Raw genomic sequence first — 24,629 nt, 5'->3', positions numbered from 1 at the left:
GCTGTGGGTCGCAGCGGGAATCCCCGTCTTGCGACCCGCTGCACCCCGCAGCCCCCAGCACTCACCGCAGCCCTCCCAAATCCCGACTAGTGTTTTGTTTTACTTGCCCTCCCCCACCCCCCCCCGCAACTTGTTCCTCTGCTGCGAGGGAGCCCGTCTGCGGCAGAGCCAAAAGCAGGTTTCTGCCGCCACCTCGCGATGGAGAAGCGCTGGGATGTCGCGATGGGCTGGCCGGGGGACGCGGCTTCGCAACGGACGCAAGGCGCGGCAGCACGGCTGGGTTTGGGAATCGCTGCTTTATTAGTCCGTGTGACCCCAGCCGTGTCCAGCCGCGCCTGCAGCCCCCGCAGCCCCCGCAGCGGAGCGGCAGCCCCGAGCCCCCGCGGTGTCGCGGGGAGCGGGCGCTGGTGGGACGCAGCAAGCAGGGCTTTGACGGACACGGCTCTTCCCGGTGCCGTGGAAGGATGCTGTGCCCATCCCGGTGCCGTGGAAGGATGCTGTGCTCGCTGCTTGCCTTTCAGGGCTTATCAGCAGCAGTGCTCTCCTCCCTCGACAACCCAGAGCTTGTTCCCCATGTCCCAGATGTGCGCGAGCGGGAAGGGTGCTGCTGAGAGGAGGTTTTCGGTGAAGGTCGCTGTAGTCAGATTTTGGCTCGTGCACCGCAGACACACACCTGAGCCATTTGGCCTCCTGCATCTGCTTTGAGCAGTGCCTTGCAAATCCTCAGGGCAAGTCAGGCACTTATCATCCCTTCCCTGGTGGTGTCCCTGACACTCTTCAGGAAGCTGAAGATGTGGGACCCGCCGGTCCCTTTGGCCTCCAGCGCAGACGGAGGCTTCCCTGCGGAGGGGCCAGCCCTATCGCCCAGCTCTGCCCGCCTGGCCTTGGCTTTGGCTGCCGCAATGGTGATGTACTTGGTGACAATGGTGATGTGGTAGGACCTGAAGTCTGCCAGCGCAGAGATGCACTGGTTGAAAGCTGCGCAGAGCCGTGCGTCTCCGGAGGAGAGCACGTGCTGCTTCAGGGAGGGGGCACGGTGGATCTCCTCCACAAAGGCTCTGTGGGGCAGGGGCATGTAGTCCCTCATCCTGTGCAGGAAGGCGGCTGCAAGACACCAGCAAAAGAAGAAATAAGTTGTGGGGGAGTGGGTAAAAGCACCCTGACACTCTCAGAGAGCGACTGGACTGGAGCACTGGTGCTGGCGCAGTCTGCAGGGACCACTGCGCCGGGTGGTATCCGACAGCCTGCCCAGCCTCCTGGCCTCCTCTGTTCTGTCTCGGTGCCTCCAATTAATTGAGAAAGAAAACCCATATTAGGTCAATGCTCCATTAGGGTTGGTTTTAACCCTAAAAGGCAGGTTTTAGCCCTTGCTCTCAGCCTTTTGGTTTCGGGTTGTTTGGAGGGGTTTTTTGCTGTTGGAGTGGTTTTGCTAATTTCTGATAAATATATTCTGTTGTGGGCCAGACTAATGCAAAGCTATGTGAATGGATGTGCTAAATTACTGGCAGGATGCTGGCGTGCTCTGCTCCCTCATCTCTCTACCCATATATAACCTCAGTAAAAAGTTGACGCATAAAAAGCAAAATCTGTCCATCTGGGAATTTATAGCGGCAAGGAAGTGCCTGCCAGAGCCTCGTTTATAGACTTCCTCCCTAATGAACTGGGCAGAGCCTCATCCCAGCCGGGCTCTGCGAGGGTTTTGTGAGGGCGAGATGGGTGCGTGTCCTGTTGACTGGCAGATCCAGGCACAGCCATGGGAGTTGCTCTGGCTCGGTTCTTCCCCTGCCCCTTATTTGCTTAGAAAAAAGAAAAAGTGTGTGACTTACTGCTCTCCTCATTATGGTGAATCCCCAGGAGCTCGTCAAAAGCGTGAAGGACGGTGCTTTGTGCCGCGCTCCCTCCCGAGTATGCCATGGGCTCGTCAGATACACCTTCATATATCAGCCCATCCGGCATGGCGGGGTTATCTTTCCAGCTGAGTGGGAAAACACAGCAGTCAGGCAGGGAGCGGCTGTAGGACGGCTGATAATGGGGGAGCTGCGAGAAGGGACCGTAGGCTGGCAAGATTGAGCGAAACCTTCCTGACCAGGCCCATGGATCTCCTTCTCCTCACTCAGCCTTGTCAGCTGTCCTCAAATGCAAGATAAATTCAGAAATCAAACATTGTGTCGAGGTGCATGACAAGGTCATGGGTGTAGGGAGAAATCCTCAATTATCCTTTGCCTAGGAGCTAGGGATTGTTCTACGGGATTGCCGCCCACCGGTGAGCACCCCAAGGCATGGTCCCGGGACAAGCTGCTCTGTGCCATGGCTGCACCTCCATTTCCTACTCAGGTCCTGGCTTGGGCAGGTGCCGTGTGGCAGTTTGCACATGCAGAGCTGCTTTGGGTGTGCAAGAGGGGAGGGGGCACTTGTCTGGGCAATAGTGGCACTTAACGTTAATTCCTTGAAATCCCCATGGCCGTTAGGAGAAGCTGGGTTGCCTCTGCGGCAGATAGAGTCACCCAAACGCTCTTCTGAGCCCTTGGAAGTTTGTACGTTGGATTTTTGTCTGTTCTTGTTACTCTTGAGATGTTGTCTTTAAAGACAGCATAGGACAGCCTGCCTTTATTTATTTCAGCAGAGGACAAGCCTGTAATGTGATTTCCTCCCTCTCATAAAGCTGCTCATCCTCAGCAAGCCCAGGAACTGGGCAGTGTCAGTGCCTCCCCCCCACACACACACCATTAACTCACAGCCCCTGTCATCCGGCTTTATGCGCCTGTTGTGCAAAAATGGATAAATGCTCGCTCACAAATGGAAAGAGGAGTTATAATTTCAGAGAGATAATGTGCCTGGCACAAAAGTATCTCTTGACCTTCTGAAGAATGCACCATTTCATGAAGCTTTGGGTGCTGGCTGCTAAGGCTGTTTGACCGCTGGAGCAGATTTTGCACAAACTGCAGAGAAAATAAATTCATTATCAAATACTGTAATATTTTTAGCTCTTCCAGGGATGTATTTATAGTAACCTTTACTAGTGAGAAGTTCTTATAAGCAGAAGGGAATTTAAAAGGCATGTTTTTCCAGGCTGATGACCATCAAGACAAGGTCAGCTTGGATAAAAAAAATGAGAGAAGCTTAATCAGGATGCATGGAGCCTTTTCACTTAGGAATGCTGAGATATGCTGAAGAGAAATAAAAATAGAAACCCCCTGAGAAGCCCGGGAGTGGAGCAGCTGGGGATGCTTGCAGCCCTGCAGGGAAGATGAGGAATAGCAAACCCGCAGCACTGGGCTCTCATGGCCATGGTTCTGCCTTGCCCAATGGACTTTTTTCAGCATTTGAGGGGGATTGTTTTTTTTAATTAATGGAATTGTAATGGAGCAACAGTAAGAGGCTTGTTATAGATGTTTCCTTAATACGCAGGGGGAAGAGACCCCACTTGGCTTTGTAGCTTTGTGTGTCCAGTGTGCGAAGTAAAGAGAAATTAGCCTTCTCCTGTCAAAACTCTTCGGGCCAAGAGCAGGAATGATTCAGTTCTGCACAATTATGGCTGTTGCGGTGCAGAGACTGTGCGGGGGCTAAACTGAAGTGTGGGATGGAGAGAAGCGGGGGGGGGCAGACCCCAGCCCTTCTGCCGCGGTCCTTGCCCAGCTGCTCTGGCTCCACGTGGGTGGATCAAGCACCTAGGAACTCCCTCTCTTGAGGGCAGCAGGACTGCGTTGCCCTTGGGGCCACCGCTGCCGGACACAGCTCCAGTTCCTTTCCCGCCCTGGGGGACCCTGTGCCCCGTCTGGGCTGTCCCTTCCCAGCGCATCCCCCTGCTCCCCCTGGCCCCAGCAGCTGCTGACACAATGGCTTTGGAGAATAAGGCACCACGCTTACCCAGAGAGAAAGATCCGGATCACAGCGTAAAATACTGCTGGATCCACATAGTCTAGGAGGAAATCAGATCATAGATGTTACTGCAGGCAAAAGGCAATTAGTTCCCTCTACATCAGTGTTTCCCGTGTGGCAGTGCTCCCCCCCGGCCACAGCCGAGGTGACCTGGATCTGTGCTCCGAGAAGGACCTGGCAGGAGGGGCTGGCATGTTGCATGGTGCTGGTGCACCCTCCCTGCGGTGGACTTCCCCTGGCCGGGCTCCTTGGGGCACTGCTGTGTGCAGGACAGCATCGGTGCTCAGAGCTGCTCAGCCTGAAAACACCCCACACTTTTATCCCGGGCCCATTTGGGTGCTCAAACCCCATATATCATCCTGGGAGCACTGAGCTTCGCCTGAATTGCTCCCACCTCCTCCCGCTCCGTCCCGCAAGAGATGCTTTATGGGCCAAGTGCAAGCACATTTATGCTAATGCATCCTATAAGCTAAAGCGTGCACAGTGATATGAGGACATGAGTTGCCCTCCAGCTGAAGGCTGCTGTTACCGTGCATCCGTTTCAAAGCCTTGCTCATGTCCCCAATGGCCTCTGCCAGCTCCTGCAGGGCTTTGTGCAGGGTCTCCTCATCGAGCTGCAGGATGGCATGAATGGCCTGAATAATTGCCTGTGAGAGGAGAGGAGGGAGAGCACGAAGGGTTGAGGAAGCTGGGATGTCTGCCCAGCAGCTCTGGACACCCACTGCCACCCACGCCAGCTCTGCCCTTTCCTCCAGCCCATAAGCAAGCGTGCAGGGGATGGGTACACCTCATGGGTGCACACCTGTGGGCGCTTTCTGGGCGAGCAAAGAGCTACGGAGCATGGTGGTACCCTACCTTAATCCCAGGCACAGCCGCCTTCTCAACCAGGAGGGTGATGAGGATGAAGCCTCGCAGGCTCTCTCCCCCAGGCAGCGAGATGATGGTGTCCAGGTTCCTGCAGGGGTGACCGGTGGAGCGGCCGAGTGTGTGGGGGTTAAGAGGGCACTTGCTCAGGATTTCCCTGCACACCCCAGGACTTGTTGAGCCCTTGGAGCAAAACCCTCCTGGCTGCAGAGCCTCTTATCTGCACCCCAAACATAGACGAGCTGGCACAGAGCAAAAGGGGAGAGGGGCTGCTCTGGTTTTGAGGGATCCACGACCTTCCCCATGCACTCACTGGGCCAAAAGTCTGGCCCATGACAGCCAGGCTCTGCGTGGACTAGAGCAGCCCACAGTTCAGCTGTGGTCATGGCACTTTGCTGTTGTTGCAGTGGCATTTGTGTGCCAAAGACTGAGCTGTTTTTGTTGTGCTCGTATATCAAGAGATAGGTTCAACCTAAGCAGAGCCCTGCAGTGTTGGAGTGCTAAGCCAATTCAAACAAAACTAATACTATTAGAAAATAAATAAGCATCTTAAATACTTACTCAATTTCCAGAGGCCTGAAGGTATTTCAGTTGTTGCCAACAAATGCACAAGAAAAGGAGAGAGAAAGAGAGACGTTATAAATTGTTTCAGCAATGGACTGTGTTCTGTGGGAAACAAATGAGCTCGCTGGCCCGTGGGAAGTGCCATCCCCTGGGGGGGATGCTCCCAGAGGCACCCGGTTCCCCACTGGGCACCCATGTTTGCGCCCAGAGCTGCAGTGCCAGCAGCCCCAGAGAGCGCCACTCCCCCCTGCCTGGCAAGACCCTTCCCCAGACCTTCTCCATGAAACAGCCCCCAGTGATGGATTTTCAATGGTTTTTGGCAGAACAGGAGTGGTTTGGGAACCTTTTGTGTCCGTTGCGCTGGACAGGACCTGCTCAGGTTCATTGCTGTTGCCCCGACCGCAGGAAAAGCCGCGCTCGGTCTGCCCGCGTTTGCCTGTTTACCCATTGGGGTTCTTCCTCCTCCAGTTGGCCAACACAAAGTCCGCGTGGCTGAGGATGGGGGGGAGGCCAAGGGCCTGTGAGACCTCCCAGAAGGGGACAGCGAGATTTTGGGGCAGAACCTGAAGGGCACAAAGCAGAAGACAGGGATGCTGTCAGGCTGGTGAAAGGTGCCCATCTACGGGCACCCAACCAGGCAGGAGGGGTCATGCCCCTGCTGCAGCCTCAGGAAAGGGGCTTTGCTCCCATGGGATGAGTCCCAGGGGAGCAGCATCAGCCCCCAGATCCCAAGGAACAGGTTCACCTGCTCCACATTGCTTTTACCTTCACAGTGCCCTCCTCGCCCTCCTGCCAGAGGTAGCCCATCGTGATGAAGCTGAGCACCAGATGTGCCAAGTGCAGCTCCTTGTGCCCTTGGAGGTGCCGGGCACTCAGCTGCGGCATCTGCCAGGGAGACCCTTGGAAGCAAGGGGCACCACAGGGAACGCCAAGGGCCCCCTGTGGTGGGGGGCCGCCCCGCCAGCTGGGGAGAGACCCTCCTAGTTCCTCTCCCTCCCCTTGCCCTCTCCCCACAAACCTCCATTCCCTCCCACCTCTGCAGGCTTTGCTACTGATTTGCTGTTGGTGGCTTGTGAGCATGGACAGTAAACTGCGGGATTTTACTCAAAAAGGTGTCCCTCTCCCTTATGCTGGGATGCACGCGAGAGCAGAGCAGCCCATCCCCATGTGCTGGCGGGGTCCAGCTGGGCTGGAGGGCTCATGGAGCGCCTGGGCTCCTCAGCAGGGAGTGCGGCTGGGATGAGCTGCGGCTCTCGTGACATCTAGAGGGTTTCCCCTGCCACCGCACGCCGCGCTCCAGCCCTCGCTGCCTCAGCTGGCTGGTGCAACCTGGGATCTGCTGTAGGAATTATTTCTGTGCCAACGTTAAGGCTTTGCTTTTGCATGGTATTAGTCCTGTCTGTGTGAGTCCTTGCTAAGGACATGGCTTTGCTGTTGGTTTGCTTTTCCATGCATTTTGCAGATACTGCTGTGTCAGATGAAGGTCTGAGAGCACTCCAGAGGCAGAAGAGGTAACACAGGTACCTGGTGAACTTGTGAGCGGAGCCGATGACTGGCAATCAGCTGAGGCAGGTCGTGGGCAATCTCCATCCAGGGACCATAGGGCGCTGGCAGCTCTGTCTTAGTAGAGAGAGGTGAGAGGGAGGGCTGTAAATGCACAGAGACTGGCAGCACATGGTGTCTCAAGGCTGCGTCTCTACTCTCCCCCCCCCCGGTTCCTGAGCAGGTCAGGACTGAGGCAGGAGGAGATGTGTCCAGGGGTAGAGCTGGCTGTGGAGCCCTGCAAGAAGCAGGGACAGGCTTGGGGTACAGTGCAGCCCCCTCCCCTGAAGAAGAGGCTTCAGGGCTGTGCTGGGCCAGGGGGACATGTTGCCACCATCGTCCTTCACAAAATAGCGAGACGGGACCTGGAGCATCCTGGCGTGGGCAGGTGGCAGCTGAGGGGGGACAGGTCGCAGCAAACATGGCACTGCCAGCACCAAGCCTGGGAGGAAGTCACGGGGCTTAGAGGTGATGGGTTGGTTGCCCCGGCCCCTGGATGCCGGGCTTTGGGAGAGCAGAGGGGAGCGTCCTCTGCGCACCCACAGATTGGGTGCAGTGGGATGGCCAAAGTGGCCCTGCACCGACATCTCTGAGGACCGGTGTGACCCTCAGGGAGTTGCTGCAAAGGTGGACAGAGCCTGTCTGTCCCTGGATGGGGAGGGTAACCCCATGCTGGGGTATGGGGGGGGCGCTGGGACAGGAGCAGGAGGGAACAGAGGGCTTGGATATAAGCCCAGCCCTGGGTAAACTCTTCAGGCTGGCTGAGAGGCAACACCCAAACTCTCCTCCTCCAGACCCAGCTCTGGCTGTAACACGGAAGAACCGTATGGTCTGGGGAGAAAAGGGAATCAGGGGAGCGATGGCAGCCAGGTGATGCACGGAGCGGTTGGAGTGGGGCTGTGACCTGCCGCTGGGGCTGGGCAGCCCCGGGGAGGGCTGTGCTGGACATTGCCTGGCCGGGGAGGACTGGGGGTCCTTTGCCGTCCCACTCTGTCGCATTTGCAAAGGTTTTCCTGGGGCTCTGGCAGGGCTGCACTCACGCCTGTGGGGAAGGGAGGGGAGTGGACGCAGCCAGCCCGGGCTCCCAGCATCCATCCAGCCTTGCACATCGTGCTAATGGTTTATGTCTGGTTCCCCCTCTTGTAATACCAGCCTGTGTAATTGTGAATTAATGGATGATAAACAAGTATCTGCCTGTCCCTGAGCACTCCCACTGGGAAGTGAGCCCGGTGATAAATGGCACAGCTTTCAGCACGGGAGATCTGCAGTCTGACTGCTCTCCTCGTACGCCCTGAAATCCTGTAAAGCCAAGGCCAATGTGTGAATTGCAAAGCTCCTTCTCCTCTCCCCTGCGCCACTTGCTGCAGCTAGTTTAATAATTTTTAAAGCTAGGCGTTTGTCCTATGAAACTGTCTAAGCCAAAATAGCATGTGCCTTCCTCATTGCTTTTTATAAATTTATAGAGTAGTGTTAAATTGAAACCCAACCAGAAAGCCGCTCACCAACCCCTCTATTTTTCTGTTCTCTGTCTCTTGTAGCACACAGATGCGGTGGCGCAGCCATCTCCTACCAGAGGATCAGGAAGAAGGAAGCCATACTCCTCGGAGAGCTGAAACTTGGTCAGTGCCAGAGGCAGCAGGGTCTCCTCCGTGCCGTCGCAGGCCTCCATCATCGGGCACTGGCCACAAAGTCAGGATATGCTCTGGCTCGGCGGAGACGCGCCGGCTGCCCCGCTCCCGGTATGTGCTGAGCCAGCACCACGCGCCCCGGCCATGGGAGTGTACCTTGTCCTGGGGGGAGCCAGGGCCTGGCCGCCCAATGGCCGGAGGGTCCGAGCAAACACGGTTAAAGGTTGCCGATAAGGTGTTGTCATGCAGCAAACATCGATCTCCGTCCCCATGGGCATCCACCTATGGGGAAGGCTCAGGGAAGCTCCCTTGCCATGGGTAGGGATTGTGAGCTGCCTCCCGCCGGGGCCTCCCCTTGGAGCTGCAGGGATGCTCCAGGCTCCCCTGGGAGGTTGCATCAAAGGAGCCCAGGGTGCTTTAGGCTGGCAGCAGTGCAGGGACGCTGTCTCTGCAGCTGGGTTTCCCCAGGATCCTGGCAATGCTGAATTCAAGTCCTGTGCACTGTGCTTGATCTGCAGGAACCATGCAAGAATCGGGGACCATCCACGTCCATGTCTCGCTGGAGGCTGCAGAGCCCAGGCACACCATGAGTGCAGCACAGACCCTACACCACGGCACAGACCTGCAGCCACCACAGGCACCAGGTGTGGCCCCGGCAGGGCAGATGTGTGTTGATGGCTCTAAGAACTGCCCGCGGCTCCCGTCAGGCTGTATGCAACACCCCCCAGGTGCCAGGGGCCCGGGGACCTCTGTCCCCGCAGGAGCGATATACGAGGCACGCACATGAGGTGCTGCTGATGTATGCACTAACAATATGCCCAGTACAACCAAAATAAATTAACGGGAGCCACACCCAAAGCAGCTGCCACAGAAGTAAGCGCTGCATGGCAGCAAGTGAAACTCCCTAATCCACCTTTTGTGTCACTTAAGGGTTTATCTGCATTTCCAGTGAACTGCCTAATGACTGAACGTGAGCTGACATTGCCATTAAATTCCCAGTGCCAAACAAAGTGCAGGATCGTAATGTCGGTTTTAATTGGCAGTAGTGAACGGTGTGCTGCTAGCATGCCCGCACCAGAGCACCGGCCGTGCTCTCCCCGCGGCTGCACGCACCCACCCCAGGGAGGCAGAGTGGATGGTGATGCACGGAGAGTAATTAGACCTTCTTGCAACGAGGGTCTGCAGGCTTCTGACCTAATTGCGATGCACAGGAGCAGAACTCTCTGCCCATTGGGTGGTTAATGCTGGCGAGGCTCATGCTGCTGTCTGGCCAGAGATGAATGAAACGAGGCTGAAAGAGACCTCATGGCGGAGGCTGCCGTTTCCCCGTGTTTCAGTGCGGTGCTGCCTTTGTCCCCCCAGCAGATCAGTCTCCTCCCTGTGGCGGGTGCTGCTGCCATTGCAGCACAGGAAAGCGCAGGGCTGCGGCGATGCAGTGCCGGTGCTGTTTGCGCCTTGGGGACCAAGGGGCCCCCCCGAGGTGGGGGCACAACTGTGCAGGTCTTTCTCGTGGAAAGGCTGGAGGGGCATTGTGTGCCTGGGTTTGCCAGTGCTAGGCAGGGCACCCTGAGCCCACCCCAGTGTGAGGGTGAGTGCCGTGGTTTGCCTGTCCAGGGGACGTGGGCTGCAGCCAGAGTGTGGAGGGGGCTGCCCGGCACAGGGGGGTTTCCTGGCACGACATCTGCTCTGATGAGTCAGGCTTCCTCCGCTGCCACCACCCCAGCCCATCCCTCCCGCCAGCGGGAAGGAGCCTGCGGCCACAGCAGGGACCGCGCATCCGCCCCGCGCTCTTCCTGTCTGTCGGCCGCGATGGCGTGAGCCCCTCGGCGCCGCCAAGAGCCGCCCCAGCCCGGCGCCTGGCAGGGCAGGGTCCCCATGACTGAGGGTCACTGGGGCAGCCCAGCAGTCCCCCCCATCTGAGGGAGGCTTGGCAGGGTGCTCTGAGCAGGGCCTGCCAAAACAGTGGTTTCCTGGGGGAAAAGCAGCACCGTGAGCACTGCTTGTGCAGAAAGCTGCCCGCGCCGGGGGCCGGGGCTGGAGATGCCATGGGTGCATGGAAAGGGAAGGGCTGTGTTAGTTGGGGCATGGACAGCGAGATGGGCCTCTCTGGGGGGTGCAGGTCTGAAAGCACTGCAGGAAATGTGGGTGCCCCCTCGCCGGGGCAGGGGTAGAGGTTAGCGATGTCCTGGCCCACAGGCTAAGGCAGCTGTGCTGTGCCATGCTTGGGGCAGTCGGCTGCACCAGGGGGTATCGGCAGCCCCTCTTCCAGGGCTGCTGGCTGGTCCTCAACACCTGAGGACAGGGACGGGAATAGGAAGGTGTCTGTGAGGGCTTGGCGCTGGCAGAGGCTCTAGGGGCCTCCTGGTCCAGGCACGGTTCTGGCACACGGTGCCGCTCCACAGGGATGACACAACTCCTCAGAGATCGCAGACACCTTTTATTGAACAACAAACACCACAACAAGAGACATACTACACGCTTACAGTGACCGCTACACAGGCTGCGGGCCACTTTGCTCCCAAGCCCGGGGCTGTGGGCATCTCTTCTACTGTGCCGCACTGCAGCGTCCTCCGTGCAGTGCTCTCCATGGACTGCGCTCCGGCACCTGCTGCCAGACGCTGCCAGGCCCCAGACACTGCTGGAGAGGAAACACCACAGAGGCACCACTTACTTCTGGACAGCACCCACCGCCAGCCACCACCACCCCAAGGTCCCTGCCCGCCCAAGGGCTGCTTCTCCTGGGACCACCCTGGCAGCCTGCCAGGCACGCTGCCGCCACCCTCCGGGCTCACGTGCCAAGAGACATGGACCCCATCAGGGGGCTGAGCCCACCACAGGGACAGCCCTCAGCACCTCACCCAAGTGACGCTTGGTCCAGCTCTCCTCCGAGTCTGCAGGACTCGAGACGGGCAGGCACCTCCATGCACAGAGCCGCTCGGCACCCCGCACCCCCCAGGGCCGCCCCTGCTGCATCCTCGCCAAACATGCGTCGCTGCCACCCGCCTCCTCTGCACGAGTACTAAGACCAACAACTCCCCAACTTGGACAACGCTCGCTGCCACCACAGTCCTCCCCTATCCCCCTGACAAACCACCCACCCGTGGGATCACTGAGGTTGGAAAAGACCCTTAAGATCATCCAGTCCAACCGTTAACCTAACACTGCCAAGTCCACCACTAAACCAGGTCGCTAAGCACCACGTTTACACGTCTTCCAAATACCTCCAGGGATCGTGACTCCACTGCTTCCCTGGGCAGCCTGTTCCAATGCTTGACAACCCTTTCGGTGAAGAAATTTTTCCTAATATCCAATCTAAACCTCCCCTGGCGCTACTTGAGGCTGTTTCCTCTCATCCTGTCACTTGTTACTTGGGAGAAGAGACCAACACCCACCTCGCTACAACCTCCTTTCAGGTGGTTGTAGAGAGCGATGAGGTCTCCCCTCAGCCTCCTTCTCTCCAGGCTGAACAACCCCAGTTCCCTCAGCCGCTCCTCATCAGACTTGTTCTCCAGACCCTTCACCAGCCTCGTTGCCCTTCTCTGGACTCGCTCCAGCACCTCAACGTCCTTCTTGTAGTGAGGGGCCCAAAACTGAACACAGTATTCGAGGTGCGGCCTCACCAGGGCCGAGTACAGGGGCACGATCACTTCCCTACTCCTGCTGGCCACACTATTTCTGATACAGGCCAGGATGCCATTGGCCTTCTTGGCCGCCTGGGCACACTGCCGGCTCATGTTCAGCCAGCTGTCGACCAGCACCCCCAGGTCCTTTTCCGACAGGCAGCTTTCCAGCCACTCTTCCCCAAGCCTGTAGCGCTGCATGGGGTTGTTGTGACCCAAGTGCAGGACCCGGCACTTGGCCTTGTTGAACCTCATACAATTGGCCTGGGCCCATCGATCCAGCCTGTCCAGGTCCCTCTGCAGAGCCTTCTACCCTTGAGCAGATCAACACTCCTGCCCAACTTGGTGTCGTCTGCAAACTTACTGAGGGTGCACTCGATCCCCTCATCCAGATCATTGATAAAGATATTAAACAGAACTGGACCCAGTACTGAGCCCTGGGGAGCATCCTTCCCGAGACTGACCCTGGCCACGGCACCCAACTCTCACACGCCCTCGGCTGGCCACCATTGGCCTCTGCGTGGCACTGCTGGGACACGTTCCGGCACCCGCACACCAGTGCGTCACGCTGCTGGTTGTTACACTGACTTGCCCCACAAGCTGCAACAACTACAGCAGCTGCATTAAACAACCATCGCAGGTCCCTTCCAACTAACTCCACTATTCCAGGCCACTCTATTCCACCCTACTTTCCTATTATACTCATACCCCTTCTCCCAGCAAGCTTCACTGCTCAGAGCTCATGCTAACTCACCACCACCCAGGCTGCCATCTGCTGCCATGTGCCCAGGACATTTGGCCAACTGCCCGACCACCTGCTCCGACTCCCATGGCTTCGACCGGCCACATCTGCAGGCACCCAGGAGCCAACATGCTGCAGAAACCCTGCTGCCACCCACCCGTGACTCCAACAACCATGCTGCCTGTGGTGCCCTGACCCCCAGACAGACACTCCCACTAAGGCTGCTTTCCTCCCAATGTCAAGGCACACATAATGGCTCCCGCTCCCCTATTTCCACTGCCAGCTCCACCACCACCACCACACAAGCCCAGGACAAAAAAAAAACAATCAGCCACTTGGGCAATGACTTACATTTCAACGTCCTTCCCTGCTGCGCCGCTCTACATCTGACATGCTCCTTTCCTCATCCACACAGTCCTTGTCTTCCAACCTAGAGTGGGACCGGGAAGGCAGCTCCTGTCAGTCGCAGAGCTGCCTAAAGTTGCAAGGAGCAAAAACCCTCCTCCCAGCATCGCCATCGGCCCCATGGTGGCACTGCCTCGTCCCTTCATTGTCCGTCGCTCCCACTTCCTCTTCCTGCCTCAGACGTGCTGCACGGTGAAAGTCTTTGCCTGGGCTCCAGCTTTACTGCTGCCTACGGCCACCTCTGTGCCACCACACCATCACCTCAACACCCTTTGGTGCAGAGAACAGACTCACTTGTCTTCATCCAACTCCTCCGTGGTGGGACAGCGCCTTGGGCCGCTTCTCCTTAGTGCCATGAGGATGAGTCCGACGGCAACAGGGACAAAGAGGCAGAAGGTCAGAAGCAGCCACAGTTTTGGTGAGCCCTCGCTCCCGACATCTGCTTCATCTAAGCACAGGAAACAAAACAACCTCCTTGAGCCCATCCTGGGACACACCGCAGGACCCAGACACTTGCCTACACGGCCCTGCTCTGGCAAGCCACTGCCAGAATGGGAATCCATCGCCCCGGCCCCAGAACCACCTCTTCCCGTGATAACCCTCACCCCGAGCAGCCACTGCCCTTGCCACTTACCATCTCTGGACGGGCTGCTGCCGCTCCCGCCCATCGCCCCTGCTTTCCCCTGGCAAGTTGGTGGTTTCCACCCGGGCTGGCAATGGCAGCTCCCTTGGTTATTGCAGACCTGCATGACAGGCAGGGAGAGACAGGATTTATAGCCAGCTGCAGAGGATCATGCCCACACATCCTCACTCGCCAGACACTGGGCACAGATGTCAGGGCACCTCGTGCCAGGCAAAGCTTCCCCGCACGCAACTCGCCTGGGGCTCACACGGCCAGCCCTTTGCCTCAGTCAATGCTGGCTGTCCCCTCCCGGGGCACTGCCTTCTCCCCAGCCTTAGCGCTTCTTCCAGCCTCCCAGCAGGCTCAGACCCTTTCCGTTTGGCTGATTTACAAAGAGGAGCCGCTTGGCTCTGTGAAGGAGTTCTGCTGGGGGCACTACACATGCAGCCTCGAGAGATGATCCAACCCCCCCTCGGCTGCTCTTCCTCACAAATATGACCCAAGACGCCGCTTTTGCGAGCCACATCTCCAGAGAGTTGAACAAACCACAAACAACAATGCGCAGCACCGTTACTTACACCGTGATTGTGGCACTTTGTCTTCATCTCACATTTATAGTTCAGGACAGTGGCAGGCACACACTGCTGGTTCAGGCAGATCTACAGCACAAGCACACGGGCAACCTTGGGTCAGCCAGCCGGGCAGTTACGCACCCAGCTCCAACTCAGGAGAGCTGCAGATTTTTCGGGAACTCACAAGGGAGCATCAGGCTTCATGCCGGACCCCGTCTGAAGGGGGTCATGCCGCCCATACATCCATCCCGACTCCTTCAGGATGAAGCTGACAGAAAAGCCACTGCCCTCGGGGCGCCGATGCCGCTACTGCAGCAATACTTTCTACAAGTCCTTCTTCTCCCAAGGGAGCTGCTACACGTCAGGGGATCGCTTACCTTGTGGTCATCACAGACGGTGCCATCGTTCACCAGCATGGGGTCCCTCTCTGTGGGAGGCTTCATGTAGTCTAACGTTACACACAGCGTGTTCTGCACCCGAGCGTAAATCACGGCAGCCTTCTCCTTGGTAAAGGGCTTAGAGCCCAGATATTCACACACAAGCTTCCCACATCGGAGATCCCTGCAAAGGCATCGCGAGCAAAGGACTTGACAACAGCCACCTTCATCCTTCCATTTCAGCTCTGTTGCCAACACCAAGCGAGTGCTTGGAGAATGGACCCCCAACACCCAATTCCCAGCACATAGACATGGCACGCTGTTGTGGTTTAACCCGGCAGGCAGCTAAATACCACACAGCCGTTTGCTCACTCCCCCCGTCCCAGTGGGATGGGGGAGAGAATCGGAAGAAAAAAAGTAAAATTCATGGGTTGAGATAAAGACAGTTTAATAGGACAGAAAAGGAAGGGAAAATAATAATAATAATAATAATAATAATAATAATAATAATAATAATAATAATAATAATAATAAAAGAATATACAAAATAAGTGATGCACAGCGCAATTTCTCACCACCCACCGACCAATGCCCAGCCAGTTCCCAAGCAGTTAGCCACCCCCTGGCTAACCCCCCCCAGTTTCTATACCAAGCATGATGTCATAATGGTATGGAATATCCCTTTGGCCAGTTTGGGTCAGCTGTCCTGGCTGTGCCCCCTCCCAGCTTCTCACTGGCAGGGCATGAGAAGCTGAAAAGTCCTGGACTAGTGTAAGCACTGCTCAGCAACAACTAAAACATTGGTGTGTTATCAACATTATTCTCATCCTAAATCCAAACACAGCACTATACTAGCTACTAGAAAGAAAATTAACTCTATCCCAGCCGAAACCAGGACACACGCTTACATCCACCACGGGCCCTTTCCGCATCCCCCCCTCCCAGCCTGTGCACTGACCAGTTCTGCACAGGCACATCCAGTGCCCCTGCCTACCCCAGCCCCGGAACGGCACGTTTCTCTCCGCCGATGAGCGGCTGAGCTCAGGAAGCCCATCTGCGCTCTGCCTCTTCCCTGCCATGGGGCTGGGCTCCCCGCTCCATGGCAGACCACGCTTCGGTCAGAGCACCCCGGCACCCTTGCTATGGCACTTACTTCCATGCACAATGCTGGTAACCACGGCGATCGGAGCCGCAGTGTCCCATTCTGTCCCTTTGGCTGTTAATTTCTTCATAGCAGGCCAAGGGCCCGTTCTTGGCACCTGCAAACACATAACAACACTCATGGTCTGTCCAACAGTCTCTCTCCGCCTCGGGGTTGGGCATCACCATTTAGGCCACACACTATACCCGCTACTCAGTGATGCCCGGGGCCACCTGCATGCTCACAGGCATTTGGAGCCTTGGCTGTGTGGGAGCTCAGACCCAGCCTGCTCGCCCTCATGACCCCTACAGCCTGCCGCAGTGGGATGCTCCAGCTGCCTCCCTTCTGCACCCCTGCATGGCCATCGGCTCCATGCCAGGCTCCCCCCAGGACAGCCACAAGACCTTCCGGGACATTTCTGGGAGTTGCATCCCAGAGAATGAGACCATCCACCTGACTGGAAAGGACAGCACTCGCAGCTAGCCAGCCCCATCCCGCACGACAGTGTCCCCCATCGACTGCTCCCACCACCACTTCAGACTACACACTGCTCCTTCATTGCCAGCCTCCCTGGAACAGCATCAGTGCTGCAACACATCATGTGCACATCTCATGACCCTGCGGTCATGAGGCAGATGCTCATTGCGAGCCATTTCTCCAGGTGCCCAGGGCACTCACGAGTGCATTGTACCCCACAGCATGCCGCCAGTGCAGTCCCATGTCTCCTGGCAGATGTGCTGTGCCACTCCAACTTCAGTTATGCCAGCCACAGCCAGGCCAGCTGCCCACCCTTGTCCCTGGGCACCCTTCCTGTGGTGCACTCGTGCTTTTCCACCAGCCCCTCGGCTGCTTGCTCTTTCAACCAGCTTGGATCAACTTCCGTGAGATCTCTTCTCTCACTGACACGTCCACTCCGGCTACGGGGACCTGGTCCCTTACAAACACCCGCAGACTAACCCATGCCGCAGCAGCACACCGATGGACAGGCAGCCCAACACGTTTCCTCCCTTTCCTCCACATCTCCTGCCCTTTTCGCCCGCACACATGGGTTGGGCTGCCGGGGTTTCCCACTACAATGCTTCCCTTCCAGGACTTTGCATTTCCCACATGACAGCCAGCCCCCCTCCTGCAATCCCTTACCTTGGCCAAAGACCTTCTGACACTGCTTGTCGGCTGTCTGGCATACTCCCTGGTAGCAGAAGGCGGTGTTCCTGCTGCAGGGATGCCCGTCCATGACCCAGAGGTCGGGTGTGCACTCCCCAGAGGTGCCGTTGCAATATTCCTTCAACTCGCACTCGTCCTCGGAGCTGCTTCTACATAATGTGCCTCTTTTCACAAACTAGAGGAAAGAAAATAGATTAGATTAGATTAGAATAGAATGTCAATAGAACAGAATTACAACAGGAAGAGAAGAGAAAGAGAAGAGAAGAGAAGAGAGAGAGAGAGAGAGAAGAGAAGAGAGAAGAGAAGAGAGAAGAGAAGAGAGAAGAGAAGAGAGAAGAGAAGAGAGAAGAGAAGAGAGAAGAGAAGAGAGAAGAGAAGAGAAGAGAGAAGAGAGAAGAGAGAAGAGAGAGAGAAGAGAGAAGAGAGAAGAGAGAAGAGAGAAGAGAGAAGAGAGAAGAGAGAAGAGAGAGAGAGAGAAGAGAGAAGAGAGAAGAGAGAAGAGAGAAGAGAGAAGAGAGAAGAGAGAAGAGAGAAGAGAGAAGAGAGAAGAGAGAAGAGAGAAGAGAAGAAATATTTTCCAGTTGGAAGGGACCTACACCAATCATCTCGTCCAACTGCCTGACCACTTCAGGCACACTGCTGGCTCCTATTGAGCCTGCTGTCGACCAGCACCCTCTGCTTCCACCACATGGCTTCCAGCTGCCTGGAATTGAGGCCCATAAGGGAGACATTTCAGACCAACTGCTCTATCTGCCATTTTCAACAACTGCATCAACCAGCGACACAAACAAAAGGACCCCCAAAGTTTCTCCCATGGTAACACCGGCTGGCCTGATCTGCACAATGTGTAGAGTAAATACCTTCCAGACACCACAGTGGCTCTCCCCCAGAAAGAGAAGTCTCAGCTCCTCTGGCTCCTGACCACACTGCACCCTGTCTTCTCTGTACATTTGCAAGACCAAAGCTGCCGGTACTTTGAAGCCCCAGCTCCAGCTGCAGCCCCCCCCAAACTCCTGCACACCACAAGACTGTTGGCACCTGCATAGCCCGACACGGCGTGACTCTCATGTCCTGATTTCTGCTTGCCCTGCCTTTGCTCTGGCTCCTGCGGCCTCGGCTCGCTCCTCTGCCCCGCCGCCCTCCCCTGCAGCCTGCACAGCTCTTGGCAAGGGGGCAGACATGCCACCACTGACAGGAGTCACCCCGTCCCAGGCAGCCTGTGCTGCCCAGCTGGGAAGGCCAAACAGGGGGACACCGCTACAAGCCTCACATACGGCCATAAAGTTGGCATCTCCTTCACCTCGGTACTTTGGGAGCAGGCACAGTACCTGTGCCCTAAAAATACCTTCCTGGGACACAGGCACCTAACTGGCACCAGCACTTCACAGCACTCACTTCACTTTCTGACACTCGCTGACCCTCCACATCAGCGCACTAGCCAGTACCGTTGGCTGGACACACAGTCCCCATTTACCCCTGCGGTCCCGTTACATTCCCGCTTCACATTAGTCGTGTAAGCGAGCGATGCCGGCACGGGGGCTATCCCTAGGGAATGCAGTGTATCTGCTCCCGCCACACGGCTTACCTGGCATTTCTGGCAGCACGGTCCTGACAGGCACTGCACCCCTCTCCTCATCTTGCAGCCAATGGTGCAGCACAGGTCGCGCCGACATTCCTGGAGGTGACCGGTGGGGACAGTCAGGCGAGGTTCCACCTCTCCCAAGGACAACAAGGGAACAAACTGGAGAGCTTAGCCTTTCCCTCCAGCAGCGCCCACCATCCGAGGTAGCCACCTCTCAGGCTCTCCAGTAGCGCCCAGGGTCCCTGGGCAGAGTCCCTCCACCACGCTGGCTGCCCCCAGCCATCCATGCTCCCATGGCAAGACCATATTTTCCATCCTCACAACCATACATGCTTGAGGCCGGGGGGGAGCCATTGCCAGGTCTGGCAGCACTTGCGGGGACAGAGATTGCTCATGGATGTGTGTGCACGGCTGCACCCAGGTTGGCAGAAAACTGGGGGTCTTCTAGCAAGACAGTGGAGTTCATCCGCTGCTCACCAGTTCTCCTCTGCGACAGGAGTACTGCTCCTCTACCAGACCTTCCCCACTGCCTCCACCTCTGCCTACACCCTGCCAGCAAACCACACGACCACTACAGCACCCCTGCCTTATTGGCATACTGCAGTCACAGAGTTTCTCCCCACAACATCACCACGTACCACTCTGGTGTGCAAAACTGCTTCCCAAGTGGTATCAGCAGCTGGACACCTTGTCAGGTCCCTAGGGTAATCCTCCCAGCACCATTTCAGGCTGTGTCCCTGCAGCAGGGGGCTGGGGGCAGCCCCTCATTGTAGCTACAACCACTTACAAGCTCCCTCTATCCATCCGTTACCAACACCATACGACAGCCCTCTATGACAGCTGCTTTGGACATGGTGGCAACCATAGCTAAGCGTCTGCATGGCGCCAGCGCTGCTTTAGGGTTTCATAAAGCCTCAGGCCCTCTCTGCCCTGCACAGAGGTCTGGGGCGTACAGGAGCAATTCACGCCTCTCTTGGGACAGTTCATCCCCCCCAGGGACACATGGCTTGGCTCCCTCCAACTGTACCAAGGCTCCACAACTAACCTCTGCTGAACCGCAGTCACAAGCCTCTCCCGGCTCCACCACTTTGTTGCCGCACACGGGAGCTTTATATGCTGCATCCATAGCTGGCCTGTTCAGCAGACACTGCCCTTCTCCAGCGTTGAGAAAACGCTGAAAGTCTCTTACGCTGCAGCTGCTGAAGGCTTTCACACCAGCTGAGTGTCTGCAAGTCAGAAGACAGGGCTGCCATTACCACGGTCTGCATTTGGGGCTGTGTGGCCCTTCCTGCCTGCAGAAGATGTCGGTAACGTGGGGCGGCTGCTCTCCGCTGCGGTCGTCCCCAGGAGCTGCCCGCTGTCTGCCCCCTCCGCCCCTGCACACTCCTGGACACGTCCCCTGCTCTGCCCCTCGCAGGTGGCATCGAACAGATGGGCACCGTGCACACCCAGCGGGAGCACACCCCACTTGTGCCATCACACCAAAACCCACCCATGCGCCGAGGGGGCAGGGGGAGCCTTACACCGAGCTGGCCTGCATTACACAGACGGCTCCTGCGCAGTGACAGCTCCCGGGTTCGTTGTACGCCATCCCCAGGCTGAGCCCCAGCAGCTGGGCCACGACGACTGCAAACGCCTCAAGCGTCATAGCCCTCCGGTACTGCAGGGGGAACAAGGACCAGCCTCAGCCCGCCATCGCTGCCGCACCGGAGCGCCTTCCCTTGGGGCTCTGGTGGGCTGCCAGGCATGAGGGCTCCTGCAGCAACAGCCCGGGGGGCACCCGCTCTGTGCCCTTCCAGCACCTCCGCTGCATTGCTCGCAGGGCTCCACTCCCACCCAGAGGAGCCTCTGCTGCCAGTGGCTCCTCGGCCTTAGGCTGCATGCGGGGCTTAGCTCCTGAGGCACCGCTCGCTACCTTACCTACAGGCACAGGAGGTTATGGGGACAGACAGACAGCTCAGTGGTACCGTACCAAGGCAACCCCTCCAGCATGATTTCTGAGACACAGCTTCCTTGCAGAATAAGCCCCCACGTAACGGGACTGCTCCCTGTAACTGGGAACAGACCAGACTCAGTCTGACACACGGTATAACGGCACCTTCTTCTTCCTTTTGTTTCCACGCTAACACAGCCATCCTCGTCTTACACAAATAGGAACATTGTGTCCTGCAGCCGCAACACACGATGCACATTTTTCCACTGCAAAAATCTCTGCAGCAACTCCTCAGCATCTCCTGTGGTTGGGATTTTGTTATTTTCTGTCCAAAACTCCAGGGAAGACAGTACTATTGTCAGATTGAGGCGAGCAAACATCTGGAGGCAGACAGACACCACGGCTGGTCCACAGAGCCCTGCTGCTCCATGGCCTCCCGCTTGCTTTAGCTACGGGGCCTCATCCGTACTGCTACCACACATTTCCCATGCATGTTCAGGATGTGACCAAAAGCAACTTACACTGTTCACATAGCTGAAAAGCTGAACTATCTTGGCCGTCACAGCATCCTTGTCTGCCCCCATATAGTCATACTGAAAGGTGACAAACAAAAGAGCACGTCAGGGCACCGTGCAAGGCAAACTCTCCGAGAGCGCTGGCTGTGGTCCCTGCCACAACATATACTTGTCCATGCCCAAGGGAGTTAGCTCCCATTGCACGGAGACTCTCAAGCCTCATGCAAATTGCCCTTGACATTCCTGAGCAGCTACAGACTTGCTGCACGCAGAAGATTTTTCTAGGGGCAACAATTTACAGCAGAGAGGATGCAAAGACTTACCAGAGCCTTGTCCAAAACTGCGTGCATTTCCAGATACCGAGGGGATCTACTGACAGGTTGCTTACTCTTTAGGAAAATCAAATAACAAAACAAACTGAAGAATAAAAAACCTGCACACACACATTAGTGCAGAGCTTCTGCAGTTCGTAGCAGCTCTGCAAAGGAGACCTTTAGGTCCATGGTCAGTTACTGCACTTCACGGCCATTTGGAGGTGTAGGACAAACAGCCCCAGATTCCCAGAAAAACAGTCTTTACATCATCTACAACATGACATCCTCAGCCACAGATTCCATCCGTATTTACAACAACAGACATTTTGGCAAGGCCACAGACCAATGGAAAAAAAGGCAACTTACAACAGAGAGCAGAGGCAAGCATTGACTCCTTCCTATTCACAACAGCTCTGTAACCCAGCCATCCAACAGTACCACACACCAGCCGTCTGCTGGGACCACTGCCCTCCCAGCACTGCACACTGCCAGTGGCTTTGCCCCAACGGGTAAGTTCCAGCGAAGGAACATGCCCTCCCCGCTTGCCTGGCTCTCTTCCGTCCCATTAATAAGCAGGCAGGGTCGACTCTTGCATGATAACCACTGCTGAGAAATCCCCGTCCTGCTTGCCCAGCCTTGGACCACCCTCACAGCTCCCACCCGTCACAGGCAGACACCTCATCCTTAGCACAGACGAGTTACGAAGCCCTTTAGCATCTGCTGTACCAAATCAACTCAGAAACAACACACTATTGCACAAATCGAGTCATCCATCGGCTACAAGCTTCTCATGTCTATGGCTACCATCCCACCAAAGATCAACCGGACGGGAGGTGTACTCACTGCTACCTCCTCCAGCCTCCGTGACGCCTGCCCAGTCCGGGCAAGAGAGTTGTTTTCTACGAACAGCTGAGTCTCTACGTTTTCGTTCCACATTGGGTACACGAGATGCCGATACCCAGCTGCAGCCTCCAGAGGCTTGATCCCGTAGCTGGCATTCGTGAGCTGCAGGATCCCGCTGGAAAGCAAAGGTGCAGAGTGGCAGGAATGGCTCTTCCGCCACCTTGGGATGACACCAACACTGCTTGGCGCTCGCACTGATGCCTGTCCCCCACGCAAAAGCAACTGCTTTACCTCAGGCCGGAGCAGATGCTAAGTGCCACGAGCGAAACAGGGAAACCCTCAATGTAGCCTTCGTAGAAGCAGTCGCGCTGGAAGGATCAACATATCAACAGCTCGGTGCCTTCTCCCCAGAGACCTGGGGAGCACTGCAGCGTTTGCGAGGCACCAAACCTTGCTACCGCCTGCACTGCAGTCCCTGTCCCCGCAGAGGACGGACACACAACACGTGTAGGAAGAAGCACAGCACTGCAGCCTCCTCTGGGAACAGACACCTGCACTGATCCCCCGGTTGGTCTTTGTCCCTTCCTCAGCTCCCTACAGTCCTCGGGAACCCGTTACACCCCTGTGTCAGCCCTCGCTGCGGCAGGGTGCAAGCCGATGCGTGCCCTCAGCGTGGCTGTCGTCCCAAACACTGCCAGGCAAAAACACATTTGCCTGGCAGCAGTTGCGGCCCCCCAGACAGCCCGAGCCCGCACACTGTAGGACAGGCTCCACTGTGAGATGTGCGATTGCTTGCATCGCTGTGTCAGCTAGAGGCCGAGCCCACACCCCTGCCCCTCTGCAAAACCACCGGCTGGCTGCTGCCCACCTTCCTCCAACCATGTGGTACCAACCATGTTGACGTTTGAACACCGCTGGCTTGGTTACCCATGGTCCCAGGGAATGGGTTTGGTGCCTTGAGAGAGTTCCTGCTGGCACTGTGTCGGGGGAGAGCAGGGCTCTACGGAGCACTGTGGCAGAGGGGAATCTCCTCTACACGTTCCTCCTGGAGCACTTCCACAGCTGCTCTATTCCCAGAGACGCTGGGTACAGCATGCAGGGTCGTGACTATTACCTTGATATGTGCCAGTTCGGATTTCGCAAGCCCCCCTCGGCCGTCGGTATAGATCCGGAAATCCTCTGGCAAAAACACTCTAGGTACAAACCAGAGATGACGCCCTTGCAGTCGGCACTGTGGCCACACGTGGTGGCCACCGCCCGAGGCAGTGGCCCTCCTCGGTCCCCAGCCGTGACCCCGCACAGCCCCGGGGGCTGCAGAGGGGCCGGGGGACGCGCTGCCTGCCCGCTGCACCCCACTTACTGCTGCCGCAGGTGCACGGTGCGGGGGGTCCCCTCGATGGGGATGATGTAGGTCCGGGCGCGCTGCCCGCGGGGAGAGGAGCGTTAGGGGCCGGCGGAGCCGGGGGCGGGGAGCGGGGCCGGGGGGGTCCCGAGGAGTCCCGGGCTCCGCACCTACCTGCGGGGCGCCGCCCGCCGCCACCAGCCGCGGCACCGCCGGCCGCGCCCCCAGCGCCCCGCCCGGCCGCCAGCCCAGCGCGGCCAGCAGCCCCAGCCCCAGCAGCCCCAGCCCCAGCGCCAGCCCCAGCGCCGCCCGCATCGCCCCGCCAAGGGCCCAACGGCCCGGCCGGTAACGGCCCCGCCGCCCCCCGCACAGAGGCGCGGACACGCGGCTCCACCCAACGCCTTTATTCGCGCCCGCGCCGCGGCCCCGGCTCCAGGTCTGGCTCCGGCTCAAGCTCCGGCTCCGGCTCCGTGTCCCGGCCGTCGCTGCCCTCCTCGGCGGCGGGGCTGCGCGGAGGCACGGAGCGGCGCCTCAGCCCCGGCCCCGCCAGCCCTGATGTTCCCTGTGTCCTGACCCAGCCCTGCTTCCCCGCTCGCCCGAGCGCCGTCTCCCACCCGCGCTCCTCCTCCACATCAGGCAGAGCGAGCTGCCGCTCTCCGTTTTTACTGGGACTTGCAGCTTCTCCTGTATCCTGCTTTTCCCCTTTTTCGGTTTGCTTTCCCCAGGAATTAGGAAATGGAAAACCTATTTCCTCCAGCTCTTGCACACAGACAGCATGCTTGGTGCCAGGAAATCCACCCTTAGTTTTGCTTCTCCTACATTTGTATATTTTAGACATCTGTTTGCTAGTTTCTTCCCTTTATGACCAACAAACAGTAACTGTTTCCCAAGTGCCACTTTCCCTGCTCTGCCCAGGCTGTAAATCCCGCTCACCACCTTTTCCAGTAATTCCATCATGCTCCCTGCCCATCTCCCACACC

The 24,629-nt window shown here is 57.4% G+C and overlaps 2 protein-coding genes across 2 annotated transcripts; both read right to left on the bottom strand.

Annotated features, from left to right (window-relative positions):
- Nucleotides 1-284: 284 nt before the first annotated feature.
- LOC143170542 (indoleamine 2,3-dioxygenase 2-like) lies at nucleotides 285-8,582 on the bottom strand. The gene is made up of 10 exons (XM_076358917.1): nucleotides 8,420-8,582; nucleotides 6,832-6,927; nucleotides 6,073-6,192; nucleotides 5,752-5,870; nucleotides 5,305-5,319; nucleotides 4,735-4,834; nucleotides 4,409-4,526; nucleotides 3,868-3,919; nucleotides 1,827-1,975; nucleotides 285-1,104 (listed from the first exon to the last, which is right to left on the bottom strand). Exons 1-10 carry the CDS (start codon nucleotides 8,519-8,521, stop codon nucleotides 734-736), a joined length of 1,242 nt encoding a protein of 413 aa, XP_076215032.1. The 5' UTR covers nucleotides 8,522-8,582; the 3' UTR covers nucleotides 285-733.
- A 2,312-nt stretch (nucleotides 8,583-10,894) lies between these two features.
- On the bottom strand, nucleotides 10,895-24,606 carry LOC143170437 (disintegrin and metalloproteinase domain-containing protein 32-like). Its single transcript, XM_076358750.1, has 20 exons — nucleotides 24,583-24,606; nucleotides 23,668-23,729; nucleotides 23,422-23,500; nucleotides 22,599-22,675; nucleotides 22,308-22,482; nucleotides 21,474-21,539; nucleotides 21,157-21,228; nucleotides 20,849-21,015; nucleotides 20,675-20,756; nucleotides 20,226-20,362; nucleotides 19,748-19,928; nucleotides 18,706-18,795; nucleotides 17,097-17,295; nucleotides 15,969-16,074; nucleotides 14,816-14,999; nucleotides 14,445-14,525; nucleotides 13,879-13,987; nucleotides 13,539-13,692; nucleotides 13,191-13,269; nucleotides 10,895-11,112 (listed from the first exon to the last, which is right to left on the bottom strand). The coding sequence occupies exons 1-19, from the start codon at nucleotides 24,604-24,606 to the stop codon at nucleotides 13,194-13,196; spliced, it is 2,121 nt and encodes a 706-aa protein (XP_076214865.1). The 3' UTR covers nucleotides 10,895-11,112; nucleotides 13,191-13,193.
- Between the last annotated feature and the right edge of the window lie 23 nt (nucleotides 24,607-24,629).

The sequence above is a fragment of the Aptenodytes patagonicus genome, chromosome 24 (genome assembly GCF_965638725.1).
Source record: "Aptenodytes patagonicus chromosome 24, bAptPat1.pri.cur, whole genome shotgun sequence".
Lineage (NCBI taxonomy): Eukaryota > Metazoa > Chordata > Aves > Sphenisciformes > Spheniscidae > Aptenodytes > Aptenodytes patagonicus.
The sequence above is the reverse complement of the archived record's forward strand: the minus strand, read 5'-3'. Positions and strand labels throughout refer to the sequence as shown.